The 18,391-nt window shown below is 54.9% G+C and overlaps 1 protein-coding gene across 1 annotated transcript in view; it reads right to left on the bottom strand.

Annotated features, from left to right (window-relative positions):
• Positions 1 to 10,758: 10,758 nt before the first annotated feature.
• Positions 10,759 to 18,391, bottom strand: part of MONBRDRAFT_30147 (uncharacterized protein) — a gene marked incomplete at both ends in the record, with an annotated part of 13,392 nt that continues 5,759 nt past the window's right edge. Inside the window, 9 exons of the mRNA XM_001750595.1 lie at positions 10,759 to 10,985; positions 11,124 to 11,218; positions 11,332 to 11,396; positions 11,526 to 14,113; positions 14,240 to 15,245; positions 15,384 to 17,087; positions 17,236 to 17,338; positions 17,446 to 17,591; positions 17,705 to 17,776. Of these exons, the coding sequence (XP_001750647.1) occupies positions 10,759 to 10,985; positions 11,124 to 11,218; positions 11,332 to 11,396; positions 11,526 to 14,113; positions 14,240 to 15,245; positions 15,384 to 17,087; positions 17,236 to 17,338; positions 17,446 to 17,591; positions 17,705 to 17,776 (6,006 nt within the window). The remainder of the gene's footprint in view (positions 10,986 to 11,123; positions 11,219 to 11,331; positions 11,397 to 11,525; positions 14,114 to 14,239; positions 15,246 to 15,383; positions 17,088 to 17,235; positions 17,339 to 17,445; positions 17,592 to 17,704; positions 17,777 to 18,391) is intronic.

Genomic DNA, 18,391 nt, shown 5'->3' with positions numbered 1-18,391 from the left:
GAGAGGGAGGCCATTGTTTTCGCTATAGATGCATGCATGCATGAAAATCTTAGCAATTGACCCACTTGACGCACATGACGTCGATCTTCTGCCTTTGCCTCGAATTTTGATTTTTTTTGAGTGTTTTTTTACATTCGAACAACAACATCTGAATTTCCGATCACACGCACACATACCCATCCGCCCTCGACGGAGCGAAGGCGACGGCTGTCGGTGCTGTTGTGCTGGGACGTGCGACGGCCGCGGGTGGATCAGGGCTCGCTTCGCCTTTTTGTGGTGAGGTTTCAGCTGTGCTTGGTGGTTCTCGTTTGCTTCTTGACGCTTCTTCCTCGAGGTGAAGTTTAGAGGGCGGTGCTCAAACAGCACCGGCTCTCGAATACGGCCTCGGCATTTTACGCCTCTCTGGCACCTCTGCTCTTCGCTGGCGTCCATCGGCGACTCATGATCAGGCACCCACCAGCCCATGCCTCTGGCACTGGAACATAACGCCCCTGTTGCCTGTCTCCAATTGCTACCCTTTCGTCCTTGCGCCTGCTCCTTTACCAATTTTTTTTTTGGCTCGACTGCTTGGGCGCTCGCGCCCGAGCACGCCATTTGGTTAGCCCGGCCAATAACCGAGCCAGGACCATGCCCGTGTCATTCCCATCCATGTTCACAATGGCTGGTAGGTTTTAAAACGCATGTTCACGCTGTCATGCTTCTTGTGCCACTCGTCTTGGCATCAAGCAACCACTTTCCCTCCTCCTCTCATGATTGCCTCCACTCTTTTCCTTGTTGATTTTTTTTCTTCTTTTGCTAGAGCGCGTACCTCTGGATAGAAGAGCAGGGCTGAGCCACGTCTCAGGCAAGCACAGCAAGTGGGCGTCCTTTGCCACGACCGCAATCCTTTTTCTGGTACTCTCGGCCTTTGGGCTTGCTGCCGCTCAGGGTGCGAACGAGGATGCTTTTCACCGAGCACCTCGTGCGCTTGCGGCATCGACGGCAGCTCCGTCCGTACAGCCCAGCCTCGCCGGAATACAGATGACTGCCAATTCAGCGACTGACGGGCTGGCAACGACTGCTGACCCGAGCACCGCCGAGATGGAAACAACAGTTGACTCAAGCACCGCCGAGATGGAAACAACAGTTGACTCAAGCACCGCCGAGATAGGGACGACACCTCCTGGTTCAAGCACCGCCGAAGTGAAGACGACAATTGACTCAAGCACGGCCGAGGTGGAGACGACACCTGGTGCAACTACCGCGCAGGTGGAGACGACCGTCGAATTGAGCACCACCGTGGTGGAAACAGCCATTGACGCAAACACCGGCGAGAGCGAGACGACACATAGTTCAAGTACCGTCGAGAGTACCGCCGAAGTGAAGACGACCGCTGACTCAAGTATCAGCGAGAGCGAGACGGCCGCTGAATCAAGTACGGTCGAGATGGAAACGACCGCTGGGCCGAGCACAGTCGAGGTGGAAACGACTGCTGAATCAAGCACTGTCGAGAGCGAGACAACACCCGAATCAAGTACTGTCGATGTGGTGACGACCGCTGAGCCGAGCACGGCCGACGTAGGAACGACCGCTGAGCCGAGCACGGCCGACGTAGGAACGACCGCTGAGCCGAGCACTGTCGAGGGTGAGACGACACCTGGTGCAACGACTGCGGAGGTGGAGACAACTGCTGAATCAAGTACTGTCGATGGGGTGACGACCGCTGAGCCGAGCACGGCCGAGGTAGAAACGACTGCTGAGCCGAGCACGGCCGAGGTGGAGACGACTGCTGAATCAAGCACTGTCGAGAGCGAGACGACACCTGGTGCAACGACTGCGGAGGTGGCGACGACATCTGAATCAAGCACTGTCGAGAGAGAGACGACACCTGGTGCTACTACTGTCAATGGGGATACGACTGCTGAGCCGAGCACGGCCGAGGTGGAGACGACACCTGGTGCAACGACCGCGGAGGTGGAGACGACACCTGGTGAAACTCAAGCACTGTCGAGAGTATGAGGACGACACCTGGTGCTACTACTGTCAATGGGGATACGACTGCTGAGCCGAGCACGGCCGAGGTGGAGACGACTGCTGAATCAAGCACTGTCGAGAGCGAGACAACACCTGGTGCTACTACTGCGGAGGTGGCGACGACATCTGAATCAAGCACTGTCGAGAGAGAGACGACACCTGGTGCTACTACTGTCAATGGGGATACGACTGCTGAGCCGAGCACGGCCGAGGTGGAGACGACACCTGGTGCAACGACTGCGGAGGTGGCGACGACATCTGAATCAAGCACTGTCGAGAGAGAGACGACACCTGGTGCTACTACTGTCAATGGGGATACGACTGCTGAGCCGAGCACGGCCGAGGTAGAGACGACTGCTGAATCAAGCACTGTCGAGAGCGAGACAACACCTGGTGCTACTACTGCGGAGGTGGAGACGACGCCTGGTGCTACTACTGTCGATGGGGTGACGACCGCTGAACCGAGCACGGCCGAGGTGGAGACGACGCCTGGTTCAAGCACCGCTGAGAGTACCATCGGAGCGGAAACGACTGCTGAACTGAGCACAGCCGAGACGACATCGAGCAAACTTTTGCATACGACAACTGAAACTAGCATTCAGCTCAATTCCACAACTGCTTCTCCTTCAACCTCCACCACAACGTCAAGTACCTCGACTACTACGACTTCGACACGTACCTCGACTACTACGACTTCGACAAGTACCTCGACTACTACCATATCGACAAGTACCTTGACTACAACGACTTCGACAAGTACCTCAACTACTACGACTTCGACGAGTATCTCCACGACTTCGACGAGTACCTCGACTACAACGACGAGTACCTCCACGACATCGACAAGTTCCTCGGCTACTACCACATCGATACGTACCTCGACTACTACGACTTCGACAAGTACCTCAACTACTACGACTTCGACGAGTATCTCCACGACTTTGACGAGTACCTCCACGACTTCGACGAGTACCTCGACTACAACGACGAGTACCTCCACGACATCGACAAGTTCTTCGGCTACTACCACATCGATACGTACCTCGACTACAACGACTTCGAAGAGTACCTCGACTACAACGACGAGTACCTCCACGACATCGACAAGTTCCTCGGCTACTACCACATCGATACGTACCTCGACTACTACGACTTCGACAGATACCTCGACCTCCACGACTTCGACGCGTTCCTCGACTACTACGACTTCGACAAGCACCTTTACAACAACTCCAGCTACATCAACCAGTGCTTCAATCACAATGTCACTGCCAAGCAGCACGATGTCCGCTACACTCAAGATCAGCTCTACAGCTCACTCATTTTCAACGACGGTGGCCGACACGACGGTGGCCGACACGACGGTGGCCGCCACGACAGTGGCCGACACAACGGCGGCCGACACAACGGTGAAAGATGTGAAAACAACCTCTTCGCCCACCATACGTGCTGATATGACCACGGCCGATGTCCCTTTGACAAGTACGCCCGAAAGCCTCGAGAGCACCACGGCCGATGTCCCTTTGACAAGTACGCTCGAGAGCCTCGAGAGCACCACCGCCGATGTTCCTTTGACAAGTACGCCCGAGCACTTCGAGAGCACCACGGCCGATGTCCCTTTGACAAGTACGCCCGAGAGCCTCGAGAGCACCACGGCCGATGTCCCTTTGACAAGTACGCCCGAGAGCCTCGAGAGCACCACGGCCGATGTTCCTCTGACAAGTACGCCCGAGAACCTCGAGAGCACCACGGCCGATGTTCCTCTGACAAGTACGCCCGAGAGCCTCGAGAGCACCACCGCCGATGTTCCTCTGACAAGTACGCCCGAGAACCTCGAGAGCACCACCGCCGATGTTCCTTTGACAAGTACGCCCGAGCACTTCGAGAGCACCACCGCCGATGTTCCTTTGACAAGTACGCCCGAGAGCCTTGAGAGCACCACGGCCGATGTCCCTTTGACAAGTACGTCCGAGCACCTCGAGAGCACCACGGCCGATGTTCCTCTGACAAGTACGCCCGAGAAGTTCGAGAGCACCACGGCCGATGTTCCTCTGACAAGTACGCCCGAGAGCCTCGAGAGCACCACGGCCGATGTTCCTCTGACAAGTACGCCCGAGAGCCTCGAGAGCACCACGGCTGATGTTCCTCTGACAAGTACGCCTGAGCTGCCATTGACAACAGCCCAAACTCTTGTCACGTCGACGTCGACGTCGACGTCTACTTCTACCTCTACGTCCACTCCACTTACTGTTGTGACCACAGATGGCTCTTTACTGACGACAGAGCCTACCGCGCAGGCAGAGTCGACAACGACCACGAGTTTTACTTCCACCGAAGCTTTCGTAACGACACTCGGTTTGAAAACGACAGTGGAGCCCACCGTTCACACGACTACCAATGCCGGCACCTCTGGTCAACCCGAGACCCCTGACGTGTATTTGACGACAGATGGCACTATGGTGTCAACATCACTTATCGAGACGACAATTCAGTCTACGGCTGAGCCGGTTGTGACTTCTACGGATGTTGATTCATGGTCGAGCAGCCAACCTGGCACAACGGTTGAAAGTACAACTGAGGTCTTGATGAGTTCGAGTTCCACAAGCTCTTCGACCTCAACTAGCTCTTCGACTTCGACCAGCTCGACCAGCTCAACTAGCTCGACCAGCTCAACTAGCTCAACTAGCTCGACAAGCTCGACCAGCTCGACTAGCTCGAGCTCGACCAGCTCAACCAGCTCAACCAGTTCAACCAGCTCAACCAGTTCAACTAGCTCGACTAGCTCGACTAGCTCAACTAGCTCGACTAGTTCGACTAGCTCAACTAGCTCGACTAGTTCAACTAGTTCAACTAGCTCGACTACTTCAACTAGCTCGACTAGCTCGACTAGCTCGACTAGCTCAACTAGCTCAACTAGCTCGACTAGCTCGACTAGCTCGACCAGTTCAACTAGCTCGACTAGCTCAACTAGCTCGACTAGTTCAACTAGCTCGACCAGCTCAACCAGCTCGACTAGCTCAACCAGCTCGACTAGCTCGACCAGCTCGACTAGCTCGACTAGCTCGACTAGCTCAACCAGTTCAACTAGCTCGACTAGCTCGACTAGCTCGACCAGCTCAACCAGCTCGACTAGCTCGACCAGCTCAACCAGTTCAACTAGCTCGACCAGCTCGACTAGCTCGACTAGCTCGACCAGCTCAACCAGTTCAACTAGCTCGACCAGCTCGACCAGCTCGACTAGCTCAACCAGCTCGACTAGCTCGACTAGCTCGACCAGCTCGACTAGTTCAACCAGTTCAACTAGCTCGACCAGCTCAACCAGCTCGACTAGCTCGACCAGCTCGACTAGCTCGACCAGCTCGACTAGCTCGACTAGCTCAACTAGCTCGACTAGTTCGACTAGCTCGACCAGCTCGACTAGTTCAACCAGTTCAACTAGCTCGACCAGCTCAACCAGCTCGACTAGCTCGACCAGCTCGACCAGCTCGACCAGCTCGACTAGCTCGACTAGCTCGACTAGCTCGACCAGCTCGACTAGTTCAACCAGTTCAACTAGCTCGACCAGCTCAACCAGCTCGACTAGCTCGACCAGCTCGACTAGCTCGACCAGCTCGACTAGCTCGACTAGCTCGACCAGCTCGACCAGCTCAACCAGCTCGACTAGCTCAACCAGCTCGACTAGCTCGACCAGCTCGACTAGCTCGACTAGCTCGACTAGCTCAACCAGTTCAACTAGCTCGACTAGCTCCAGCTCGACCAGCACGTTGACCTCGCCTAGCTTGTCGAGTTTGGCGACTTCAACGACACCTACCAGTTCAGCGACATCAGCCACCTTCAGCGCCTCAGCGCCTCCGACGACCCTCACATCAACGCCGCTCATCGCTACCACGTCAGAATATGATGTTATGACCACGTCCGATGCGATTGCATCGACAACAAATGCGGACTATGATTTGACCACAGGAGAGAGTGCGATTTCCACAGCCGACGATGTATCGACGACTGTAGGTGGCGAGGAAATCACCACTGCTGATGCAGTTTCAACAACCACCGAAGCTTTGGAATGGACCTCGCCCGCGTCAGAGGCTTCCACAAATAGTGAAGAGGTGCTCTACTCAACAACAGGTGAATATCAGGTTTCAACTAGCGACGGCCCTGACTTTCCCACCACAACGATGGTCGACATGCCAACGACTCAGGACTTGATGACAACGGTGGAGGATGGTGAAGGGCAATTCGAGCTTTTAGTCAACGGGAACTTTGAGGAGCCGGATCTCAGAGTAGCCAATGTGAGTGCTACAATGAGAATTCCAGGCTGGCGTGTGACAGGCCATGCCGTGATTGCCGACGACAGAGATTACAGCGTTTTGCCTGAAATCAATGCAAACTTGCTCGATGGGCCACAAATCCTCGTGTTGGTGGGTTCCAATGTTAGCGTGATGCAGCCATTCTTCAACGAGGCGATGGACGTGCGTGTTCGTTTCACGATAGCCATACCAACGGGCTATTTGCCACCAAACTCCGCCGAGATGGGTATTGTCAGTTGCACACAACCAACTAAGTCAAGGCCATCATGGCTGCTTCTTGATGACACCGTGATGGAACGACTTCAGGCTTTGGGTGGTGTGCGCCTTCAAGCTGACCTGGCATGGCCACTCTCACTCAACAGCACTGATGGGTGCTTGGCACTTCGGGTGGCAAGTTGCGGGTCCGGTAGCACCAATATATCTAGTGCGCTGGCCGCAGACGGCATCACAATCATGTCGATCCAGCGGGCAGAGCCATTCGATGTTGATCTGATGGAAATTTCGCACACGGTAACACGGTACTTTCGTGTGGGCGGCGAGCCCATTCTTGTGCTGCCTTTTGCGACACTTGGAAACATTGACGTGGTGGACATGATCACGGTGCGCGTAGTCGCGGTCCATCCCTTTGCTGCCCCACCTCTTTCCGCGAGTCAAGAAGCCTTGTCCGCGGCTACAGCGTCTTCTAACATCTCAGTTGTTTATGATCCCGAGCTTCTCGAGCTGCATCTCAATGGCCCATCACCATCTGTCGAGTTTCAACGTGTGTTGCGCACTTTGAGCTATTTCAATGCATTTATACCGCCTTCGGAAGATGAAACCTTGTCTGGCCTGCGTCATCTGCATATACAGGGTCTCGGGTGGCGAGCTGGGGACACGGTCACCATCAATGGCACGGTGGAGTTGGCATTCATTCAGTCCTGCAGGGAGGGTCAGTATGTGGTTCAAGGACAATGTGCCGATGTGACGACCTGCACAATGTTAAAATTTGAAGCGCGACCACCAACCGAGCAGACAGATCGTTTGTGCCAGTCCTGCGGCTTTGGCCCATGCCCTGCTGGTCAATACGAGGCTATTGCGTGCACGGCAACGTCGGATCGAGTTTGTCTTCCTTTTCCGATTGATGGTCGGACTGTGGATTGCGAGTATGGTTCGTGGAGTGAGTGGGGCGGCTGTGCGGGTACTTGCGAGACAGGGTTTTTCCGACAGCGCCGACGTTCCATGATCGTGTCTGCAGAGAACGGAGGCGTGCCTTGTGATGAAAATGCTCAGGTCGAGGAAAAGCCATGCCAATCAACCACCATGTCATGCCCCTCAGCATGCAGCAATCCCTTCTTGACCGGAGCCAACTGTGACATAGACTTCAACCTGTGTGGACAAGACGGGGCGTGTTACACTGCGGGTACCTTAGCGTGCTACAATCAGGCCAGCTGCGCCTGCTCCCCTGGCTGGGCAGGCCCAGCGTGTGGGGTTGATGTCAATGAATGTGAAGCTTTGAACATGCCCTGTGCACCTGGATTTGACTGCATTAATCTGGCAGGGTCCTACAAATGTGTTTGCCCGGCTGGTACACAATTGCGCAACTCAACTTGCGTGACGATACCTCTGTGCGATTCAGTTGTCTGCGAGAATGGCGGCACTTGCTGGACAAACGGCACGGCAGTGCACTGTACTTGTCCTGCGACTCATGCCGGACCTTATTGTGGCGAGGAATTAGATGCGGATTGTGAGTCCAATCCGTGCGGTCCCTATGGTGTCTGTATCGAGGAGACGGGCGTTCATAACTTTAGTTGTGCTTGCTCTGAGAACTATCGAGGAGCGCTGTGCACAGAACGCATATCGCCTTGCGAAAACAACCCCTGTCTTCATGCTGGTGAATGCATGGATGGCGATGGTGATGACGCTGACGATGCTGTCTTTGTGTGCCAGTGCGCCTTGGGCTACACGGGCACTTTTTGTGAGGATCTCGAATGCTCCGCAGATCAGTGCAGCGATGATGGATACGTGTGCCTTGCTGCGTCGCGGGTGTTTACTACGGATGGCAGTGGCTCCTTGGTATTGACCCCTGGCACCGGCCAATATCCCTGTGGATCTTTGGTTGGCTGCCACACGACCGGCGATGAGCAGGTGTGTTGCTTTGAGGCACCTGTTTGTCTGGGTGTTGGTGAGAATGAAGTTTTGAGCTTGGCGCAAGCAACCGCTGCAGCTGGCGGGAGTGTCACAAGTCTTGCGGGCCCAGCGCTCCTGCTGGGAACACAGTCGTATCTACGCACGCCCGGGCCAATGGTATTTGGCCACCAGCTTGCGAGTGGGCGCGGTGTGCTACAAATGCTCGGTCGTTTGGCGCGTCCAATGACAACCTTGACGCCCACCAGTCCCACCTCTTTAGGTAAGAACAAGTTTCAAGGTGCTTGATGGATGACTCCCTCCATTGTCGGTTCAGATGTGTGTGTGTGCGTGCGTGTGTGTGTGTGTATGCGCGCGTGTGTGTTTGCGTCTGTGTGGGTGTGGAAGTTTCTGTGGCGTCAACGCTTACAATCCTGATCCTGCTCGTGCCGTGGTTGATTCTAGTCACTTGGTCATCGATTGCGTTTGAGCTGACGGTCCAAACCATCAATGCCTCGGCTTTGATGCTTGTTGTGCGCCAAGCACCCGCACGAGTGGTCACTGCGCGTGCAGCTTTTTCGGCAACTCTTAATGATTGGTGGTCACTGAGCGTGGTGTTAGACGCCCGAACGATACGAGCCTTTTTGAATGGAACACAGTGGGCCGAGTTGACGCTTGCGAGCCTTCCGGCGTTTAATGCGACATTCCATAATTTGCAAGTGGGTCCGCATGGGACGGGCCTACTGGTGGATCAGAAAGCAACTCTGCTTTACACTGGAATTAGCCATAGCACCGACCTTGTGCCTTGGAATCTCTTGGCTATCAGTGACTATCAAGGCGCACGGTTGTTGCGGGACGGGGTCGTCGAGTTCAATGGGCAAGGAGATGCGTTGCGGGCCCGGCTGGATCGTAGTTTGGAACCACAATGGACGTTTCGCGCTACAGGTGTGTCTTTGATTGACAGATTTTCCCTACTGTGCAGGCTCAAGCTTTGCTGAGCCCGGTCATTCGTCGGCGCCACTCACGTGGCCATGTGCGCACATTTTTTAGTTCAACAAGCTTTAGGCGACTTGGGATTTGTTGTGGCGCGTCACAGGATGGACGGGCAGTTGCTGTGGGGGTTGTACTTGAGCAGTGCATCTCGGAGGTGAGCTGGGGTCCAATCACAACTGGTTTGGTTTGCCCACGCCTCGTGCCGAATCATTCTTAACTTATTTGAACTGCTTGGTTGCACGTACAGGCTGTGTGTCTATTATTATGCGACGGGTCAAGCTGGGTCTATTTGTGGCACCCATGTGAATGATGGCTATTATCACGATTTTGAAGTTCGCTTTAGTCACGCCCGCATCGGCGTCGACGTGGATGGAACCACGATACTTGAGAGTGGGGTGTCCGGCAGCATGGCGTATGGCACCAGCGCAGATCCCATTGCGCTGGGTGCGCAAAACGACCGTCTCTTCTTTACGGGACGGATTTCTACGGCACTCATCATACCGCGCGAGAACTAATTCCTTCGATCGGTAATGGTCGTTCAAAATTGGGCACTTGACGCTGCGCGTCGACACTTGAGATGATGAGCTTTTATTTTAATTTTTTTTTCTTCAAATTGGCCGACATGCGGCCAAGGAGCAAGGCCTCTGACCAACATATGTGAGCGGCGCCCAATGACGTCTGCTCGCATGCAACGAGAGAATCGTAGTGTATGTGTGCGTGAAAGAGGAAAAATTGTGTCACCTGTGTTTTGCTTGCTTGTAACGAGAGCAGATAAACTGTTGTCAACTACGAGCAAGCACTTCGTTGTATGTGCTAGAATGTACTTGCCAGAGTTGCCACGAGTAGCCGTGAAGCATCTAGAATAGTTCCCTCAGATCTGACCAGTTTGGTGTAAGACAAGAAGAATTGAACCAAGAGAGTGAATGTATCCTTCAAAGTTCGAACACGTTCTGTCAGTTTTTTTAAAAAAAATGCGAAAAGATGGTTCCACCTTTCTTGGCCAAAACTACTTCAATTCTTTCCTTATGGCTCCTTCTGGGACCCCTTCTCCATAACATCACATCACTAGCCGAGCAGCGAAAGCACGCGATACAAATCCGGATAGCCATCGAAGCAAGAAATCTGAATAAAACATGAAGATTCGATTTGGTGTCACCAAACGAAAACCAAAAAAAAAAAGGAAGCATGGAAAAAAAAAAATCAGGCAGAGAAATTGGAAAAAGAGGCAGGAGGCGCGAAAGCCGCGCGCAAAGAAAGCTTCAAATTGAGCTTCAATCCAGGCCTCGCGGATAATAATAATCAGTCACAAACGAAAGACAAAAGCGAGATGGTTTCTATGCTTCTAGAGGGTGCAACAATCGCTCGAGTGCAGATCAACCAAGTTGGGCGAGTCACTGCCGCTGACAATATCCAAATCACCGTCACCGTTCAAGTCAACCACGACTACGGCTCGTGCACTTGGTACGTCCGATCGCACGGCGTTGCGTGAAAAACTGCCGCTGCCGTTGTTAGCATACCAGTTGACCAGGTTGTCTTGACGCTGAGCGACAGCAATATCCATATCGCAATCTATACAAAAAAACAAAAAAAAAACAGAAACAAAAACAAAAAAACAAACAAACCGAGGAGCCAATGTGAGAATGCGGGCAAGGCGAAAGAGCTAGTGAGAAAAAGAACACAAGGAAAAATAAAATAAAATAAACCTACCGCCATCCAAATCCCCAACCGCGACGTCAAATGCGTCATTGGCAGAACCCGTCACGACGGTTGCCACATACGTATTGGCACCTTCGTTGGTGAGCCTGTGGATGGATGACATTCATTGTAAGAAGCATGAGAATCAGAAAATCACCATGAAGAGTTAACAAGTGCCGGTATGATGAATGAGCAAACGAGTCCAACGAGTTCAACGTACATGACGACTTGGTTGCCTCCCGCCTCAGCCACGACAATGTCCAAATCTCCATCACCATCCATGTCCTACACCAGGTCGCGCAGAGGAAAGGGGACACGATTTTGAATGAGAAGCTGAATCCAAACGCTATAAGATGAGAGACAAACAGACAAAAAACAATCAATCAAACAAGCAGCACTACGATTCAGACATACCGCCAGCTCCATGCCGCGAGGGCCTTGTGCCGAGAAGTTGAAAACAGACGAAAACGACCCAGACCCATCGTTGCTCCACACCACAACCATATTGGCATCGCGATAGCTGGCAACAATGTCATTGTCACCATCGCCATCCATGTCACCCACTTCGACAGCAAAAGCACCGGCAGCGCTCACGGTCAACGTGGACATGGCAAAATTGGCGGCGCCATTGTTGGTAAAGAGCTCAACGCGACCGGTGCTGCGGCGTGCCACGACCAGATCAATGTCCGAATCCCCATCAAGATCACCTGCGGCAACCGAAACGGCGTCGCTGACATCCGTATTCAGAAATCCCAGGGAGAAGTTGGTTCCGTCATTGAGGTAGACCGCAATGGTGCCAGAAGTAGAAAAAACGGCTGCGACATCAGCGTGACCATCAGCGTCAAAATCACCCACCGCCACGTCGCGAGGCGAAAGGAACAGTGAGCTGAGAGTGACTTCATCGTAAGTCAACCTGCCGTTGGCAGCCACGCGGGTGTAGGCCACTGTGACTCGGTTATCACCGGCAGAAGCGGCGACAACATCTTGCATTCCATCTTGATCAAAATCACCGGTAGCAAGGCCGTACGTAGCCACGCCGTTATCCGAAGTGATTGACGTGGTTGTCCAACGAGGCGAGCACACACCCAAGAACGTGCCAAACCCAGTTGAGACGCATGTATCCTCGATGGCAGGGCACGAGTCTGAAGTGGTAGTGGTGGTAGTAGTGGTAGTAGTGGTAGTAGTGGTAGTAGTGGTAGTAGTGGTAGTAGTGGTGGTGGTAGTAGTAGTGGTGGTAGTAGTAGTAGTAGGCTCTGCGGTGGTGGTGGTGGTAGTGGTAGTGGTGGTACTAGTCGAGGTCGAGGTGGTGGGGAGGTCAATCTGGAAAACGTCCAGATCAAAGTTGTCATAGTTGATCTGGCCCGCACCCAAATCCGCTGCACGAACCAACACTTGCAGCGTGCGGCCCACAACCGCAGGTGACGCCACCGTGTGCACCAGCTCAAAGGCAACAAACTGACCGCGCACCAGCATGCTCTGCGTCACGTCCAGCGCCGCCAGCAGCGCGCCCGTCTCCGCCACGCGCAGCTCCACGCGCGAATCCACCACGCGCACAAAGTCGCGGCGCCAGCCAGCCGCAAACTCGAGGCGCACCTGCGTGCCCAGCGCCAACTCGACCTCACTCACGTTTTGCGCCGCCACGCCGCCACGGCGGAGGTACAGCACTTGATCGCCCTCGGCCGGGGGCAGCAGCATCTCGCTGTTGGCCAGCTCGGCGTAGTTTTCGCTGGTCGGGGCAAAGGTGCCGGCCAAACCGGACACAACCCAACCAAGCGCCGTCTCCGCAAAGAGGCTGCCGTCTACCACATCAAAGTCGGGCTCCTCAAACGAGTGGCCCGCCAGGATGGGCAGATCCACCGTTGTCACCTCCATCGTGGTCGTTGGCTCCTCTGTGGTCGTTGGCTCAGGCGTTGTCGTTTCGGCGGGGTACAGCAGCACTGACACGGCATCAATGGCGGCCTGATTCAAACGCTGACCCTCAGCCCGGAAGACAATGCGGAGTGACTCGGCGTCGAGGCCGGCAAGTTGAGGAATCTCGGCGTTGATAGACACGGCTACAAAGCTGCCCTGCGTCAAGCCGGAAGTTCCACTATTTACCGAAGCAGAACCCAATGGGACACGCGTCTCACTCGAGACAAGCTCGATGACGACAGCCTGAGGGAAAGTAGTGGCTTGATCCATGCGCCAACCAACGGCAAGGGTAATCGCAAAGGTGGCGCCAGGCTGGAGATCCGAGTCAGCAATGACTTGCGACACCACGGCCCCAGGCTTGATAAACAAGACTTGACGTTGATCAGCTGGCAGTGGTAGGGTAGCCACAGCAGGCTCGCCAAACGCGTTGACGGGAGGGCGGAATGTACCAGCAAGGCCGTTGGCCGTGTTGACCTCCCACCCCGTGGCGGCCGAAATGAAATTGGAAGGGGCGCCCTCCAAGTCATCAACTTCAAAGCTGGGGTTGGCCACGGGTAGGCGAATGAAGGGCTCTGCGGTGGTCATTTCCTCGGTGGTCGTACGTTCTTCAGTGGTGGTTCGCTCTTCAGTGGTGGTCGTCAACTCGACAGTCGTGGTCATAAGAGGAGTTGTCGGTGCAGTGGTGGTGGCCGTGGTGGTCTCGGTTGTGGACTCAGTCGTGGTGACAGTGGTGGTGGTTTCCGTGGTCGTGGTAGGCGCTTGAGTGGTCTCGATAATGTCAGGCACCACAAAGGCCTGCAAGTTGTCCAAGGCCAGCTGCGAAGCAGCGGGCCCTTCAACGTGAAATCCAAAGCCTAGCACAGCGTTGAAAAAGTTGCTGCTACGCTCGACCAGCAGATCAACTTGCACAGAAACAAACTGGCCAGCACGAATACCCAGCTCTGTTCGGGTGAACTGAACGCTCGAGATGTCGAGGCCAGAGTCGGTAAACAGGTGCAGTGACACGGTATCGGGAAAGGGAAAGGGGCGGTCAAGGCGCCAGCCCACCGAGAAGAGGAGTCGGTAGACGCCAGCGCGATCGAGGCGGAAGCCTGGTGTTTGAAGAGCCCAAGAGCCCGGTTTCATGAAAAGCACCTGTCGTTGGTCTGCAGGAGGTAAGAGAAATCCTTCTTCGATAGGAAATGCGTCGGCAGGGGGCAAAAATGTGCCCGCAGTACCCGTCACGTTCCACGAGTTGGCTTGACCTGGCAAGAACCGGGTGGCGTCGGCGGGCAAGATCAGATCAAGCTCGAAACTCGGGTTGAAGATGACCAGAGGCTCGCCCAGGCCCACTGGCTCTGCGGTTGTAACCATGGTCTCAATGGTAGTAGACATGGCAGCAGTAGTCGTCAAGGGTTGTTCAGTGGTCGGTTCTTCCTCCGTAGTACTGGTGCTAGTGGTGGGCTCGACGGTAGTGGGGGCGGTGGTGGTGGACTCCTCAGTGGTGGTGGTTGGTTCAGGTTCAGCAGTTGTTGTCAGCTCGTCCGTGGTGATGATGGGCGCCGCGGTAGTATCGGCGACGGTCGTCAAATCAACCGTGGGCATTTGTGTCGTCATCGGGGCCTCGAACTCTGAACTGAAGGCATCCACGACAGCCTGCGCGTTCGAGGGTCCCTGCGCAGAGATGACAATGTGCAAGTTTTGGCCGTTGACAACATCTCCATAGTCGGTCGCAAAGCTGCGCGACACGCGCAGGGCGGCACCGGGTGTCAAGTCTGTTGGCACCACTACGATGCTACCGAGAACGGTACCACTGCGATCCGCCACAAACGAGATGTTGACAATGTCCGGAAAAGGAATGGTGCCATCGCCGCGCCACGCCACCACACATGAGATGGTGACCTGGCCCTCGGCTACAATGCGCGAGTTGCCCAGCTCTTGCTCGACGGTGGCGCCTGAGCGCACGTAAAGCACCTGGTCTGCATCCAATGGCGAGGGCAGAGGCGAAACGCTTCCAAAAGAGCTGGCACGGGGACGGAAGGTGCCGGCAGCACCATTGATGGACCATCCTGAGGCGGCATTGACAAAGCGTACGGTCGAGCCCATCAAATTGTCGACCTCAAAACTGGGGTTGGCAATCACAAAGCGGGGTGCGGGTGTGGTGGTGGTCGGCATTGGCGTTGTGGTGAGCATGCAGCACGAGTTGATGAGGTAGGCACGGGTGCCTCCATTCTCAACGACCACCTACAAATGGGAAACAGCCAGAAAAGCACAAGCGCATAAGCGTTGTCATTACCGCGAGCGGCACGATAAAGATAAAGCAGGCACACAAGCAAGAAAGAAAAGGACATAAAGACATCTCAGATGCAAGCCATGACTCACGTCCAAGTCTCCATCCTCGTCAACGTCAACAATAGCCAAGCCTGGCGCAAGGTCAGACATGGTAATCAAAGTGGTGGGCACGGCAAAACCGGTTCCGCCGCGCATGTAAAGCACTTGATTGGCACTGGTCGCAAAAAGCACATCAGTAAAGCCGTCCTGATCCAGATCGGTAAGCTTCAGGCTTTGCGGGACCTGGCCTGCCGTGGCAAGAACAGCAATGACAAACTCCTCGGCATCAAGGGGGAGACTCTGTCGCAAAACAGCCACGCCCGCACTGGCATCGGTGATGGCTACCAAATCCAGGGCACCGTCGTTATCCAAATCCCGCGCCTCAATCTGAGTGATGGCCGAGTCGACAAGACCAAGCGTGTCGAGAGAAACGGCGCGAAAGTCGCCGCTTGCGGTGCTGTAGTGAATGCTGACATCCACGGCACCAGCGGTCGAGGAAGCCACGGCAATATCGTCCTTGCCGTCGGCGTTAAAGTCACCGGTGGTAATGACAGGAGCATCGAGCGTGGCGTTGAAGGCTCCACGGACCAAAAACTGGAGAGAAGCTCCCAGAGAGCACATGTTGAGGCACGGGCGGAAGCGCTGGCAACACGTCGACTCCAACACAGCCACTTGAGCAGAGTCGCCCACAGCCAGGACCAAGTCCACGTCGCGATCGCCGTCCACATCGGCAAGCTTGAGCTCGGTCACATCGTGAAGATCCGTGTCCAGCTGTAGCGACGTTGTCAGGGTCATGGACACCACATGCAACACACCATCGGTCGTCACATACGCGACGTCTGGAAAATCATCGCGGTCCAGGTCACCGACGGCAAAGGCCATGACGTTGGTATCGAGGTCAAGCATGCTTCCAAGTGCAACCACATAGAGGTGACCGAAGATGTCCAGGCCTACGGTGTCGGCAATGCCGTCACCATTGTAGTCGACCTCGACGAGTTCTTGCGAGGCATTGAAGCCCGAGTACATTGGGAGTGCAGAAAAGGAGCCGGTGCAGGCGGCCGCACAAGGCGCCACCCGCTCAACGGTGGTCTGCTCCATGGTCGACATGAGTTGCGTGCTGGCCACCTCAACGGGGATGAACTGAGAGACAGCATCAAAGTTGTCAAAGAGAGCCTGTGTGTTGGCTGCACCACGGGCCGTCAGGCGGATGACAACTTCATCGCCTGCGTTGGCAACATTGTCGGGCGCACAGAAGCCCAATTCGGCAAACGTAAAGCCTGCACCTGCAACATCACTCGCGTCAAAGCTGACCGCGGCCAAGGTGATGTCTGAGGGCATTGCGCGAAGCTCGACGGTGGCAGCCGTCGGAAAGGGGCGATCGATACGAGCGGCAACGGCAAAAGAAATGTTGTAACATCCGTCAGCAGCAAGCACAACACCTCGCAGGGGTTGCTCAATCTGGCCGCCAGGCCGGACAAAGGCCACCTGCTTGGCATCTGCCGGCGCCTCCATATCAGCAACGCTAACATTGATGGGCGGGCGGAATGTACCGGCTGGACCCGAGGAGCTCCAGCCTGAAGCCCGGTTAACAAAGAGTGTGTCCTCATCCGCGAGGTCGTCGCGCTCAAACGAGGGGTTGTACAGAACAACATCCAGCGGAGCTGGCGTTGTGCGAATGCGCTGCATGCAAAAGCCTCGGACGTTGTCGACAATGGCTTGCGCCGGGCGTGCTTGGGCAACGGCTTGAAAGGCAAGCTAGAGAAGGCCAAAGATGCAATATAACAGGAGAGGGCAGAACACGAAGAATGAGCGAGCATCGTTCAAAGTGCGAGTTCTCAAAAGATCCAAAGTCAAAAGGCTCAGGCTTCCACATGATGAAGGCTGCCATGACATTTGCGCTTACCGTCAACGGCTGTCCGATGGCATCCAAATTCTCATCAAAGGTCGAATAAGAAAACATGAGCTCGATAAAGTCCCCACTAATGGGCGCCGCTTCGGGGTCGGTGCTAACAATGCGGTGAACAAGAGGAAGACACGGTTCCCCAATGCAAAGCATGTGAGAGGAGGTAAAGAGGCCGCTTAACCCATAATGAAGCGTGGCTGAGACACTAACCGCTCAAAGGACATACTGTCCAATACTACGTCCCCAGCAAGAAGGGTAATGTTGGTACGGCGGGGGAACGCAAAGTCAAGACGGTTGCCGAGGGAGAAGGTCACGGTGCAATCTTGATCTACTGGCACCGTGTAGTCGGGCACCGTCTACCGATGGAAGCAGGCATTCGTGAGATTGAATGTTGATGAGACGACTGACATGAGCTTGCAAGTGTAGCATCGGTGCAAGATCCATTTGTGTCTTTCAGCTGGCCACGTACCTGAACAGCACTTGCGCCCACGTGAAGAAAGAGAGCTTGGCGGGCATGTGCCGGTTCAGGCAGGGGCTCGACCTATAATGTGAGGTCAAACAAATGAGAAAGCCAGATCCAGCGAGAGCATCCAAAATGCCAACAAAGACAATACACGCACCGACGCAAAGCTGTCCGTGCTGGGGCGAAACGTTCCACCGCGTCCAGTGACGGTCCACATTGACGCTGAACGCGAGAATTCAGGGACACCTGCCAACTCATCAACCTCAAAGCTTGGGTTGGCAAAAGGGATACGACTCATCAATTCAGGAAGGGAGGTGGACGTGGACGTAGAGGTTGAGGTGGACGTGGAGGTTGAAGTCGAAGACGTGCGCGATGAACTTGTAGATGTGGAAGTAGACGTCGAAGTTGAAGTCAAAGACGAGGTGGAGGTCGAAGTTTGCGAAGAGGTGGAAGTTGAAGTGGACGTGGACGAGGAGCTGGAACTCGAGCTGGAACTCGAGCTCGAAGTCGAAGTCGAAGTAAACGATGATGTTGAAGTGGACGTGGCCGTGGAGGTGGAAGTGGAGGTGGATGTGGAGGAGGATGTCGAAGAGGAGCTGGAGCTGGAGCTCGACGTCGAAGTGGAAGTGAAGGACGACGTCGAGGTAGACGACGCAGTGGAGGTAGAGGTGGAGGTAGAGGTGGAGGTGGAGG

The sequence above is a fragment of the Monosiga brevicollis genome, genomic scaffold (assembly GCF_000002865.3).
Source record: "Monosiga brevicollis MX1 MONBRscaffold_44 genomic scaffold, whole genome shotgun sequence".
Lineage (NCBI taxonomy): Eukaryota > Choanoflagellata > Craspedida > Salpingoecidae > Monosiga > Monosiga brevicollis.
This window is presented reverse-complemented; position numbering and strand designations above follow the sequence as displayed.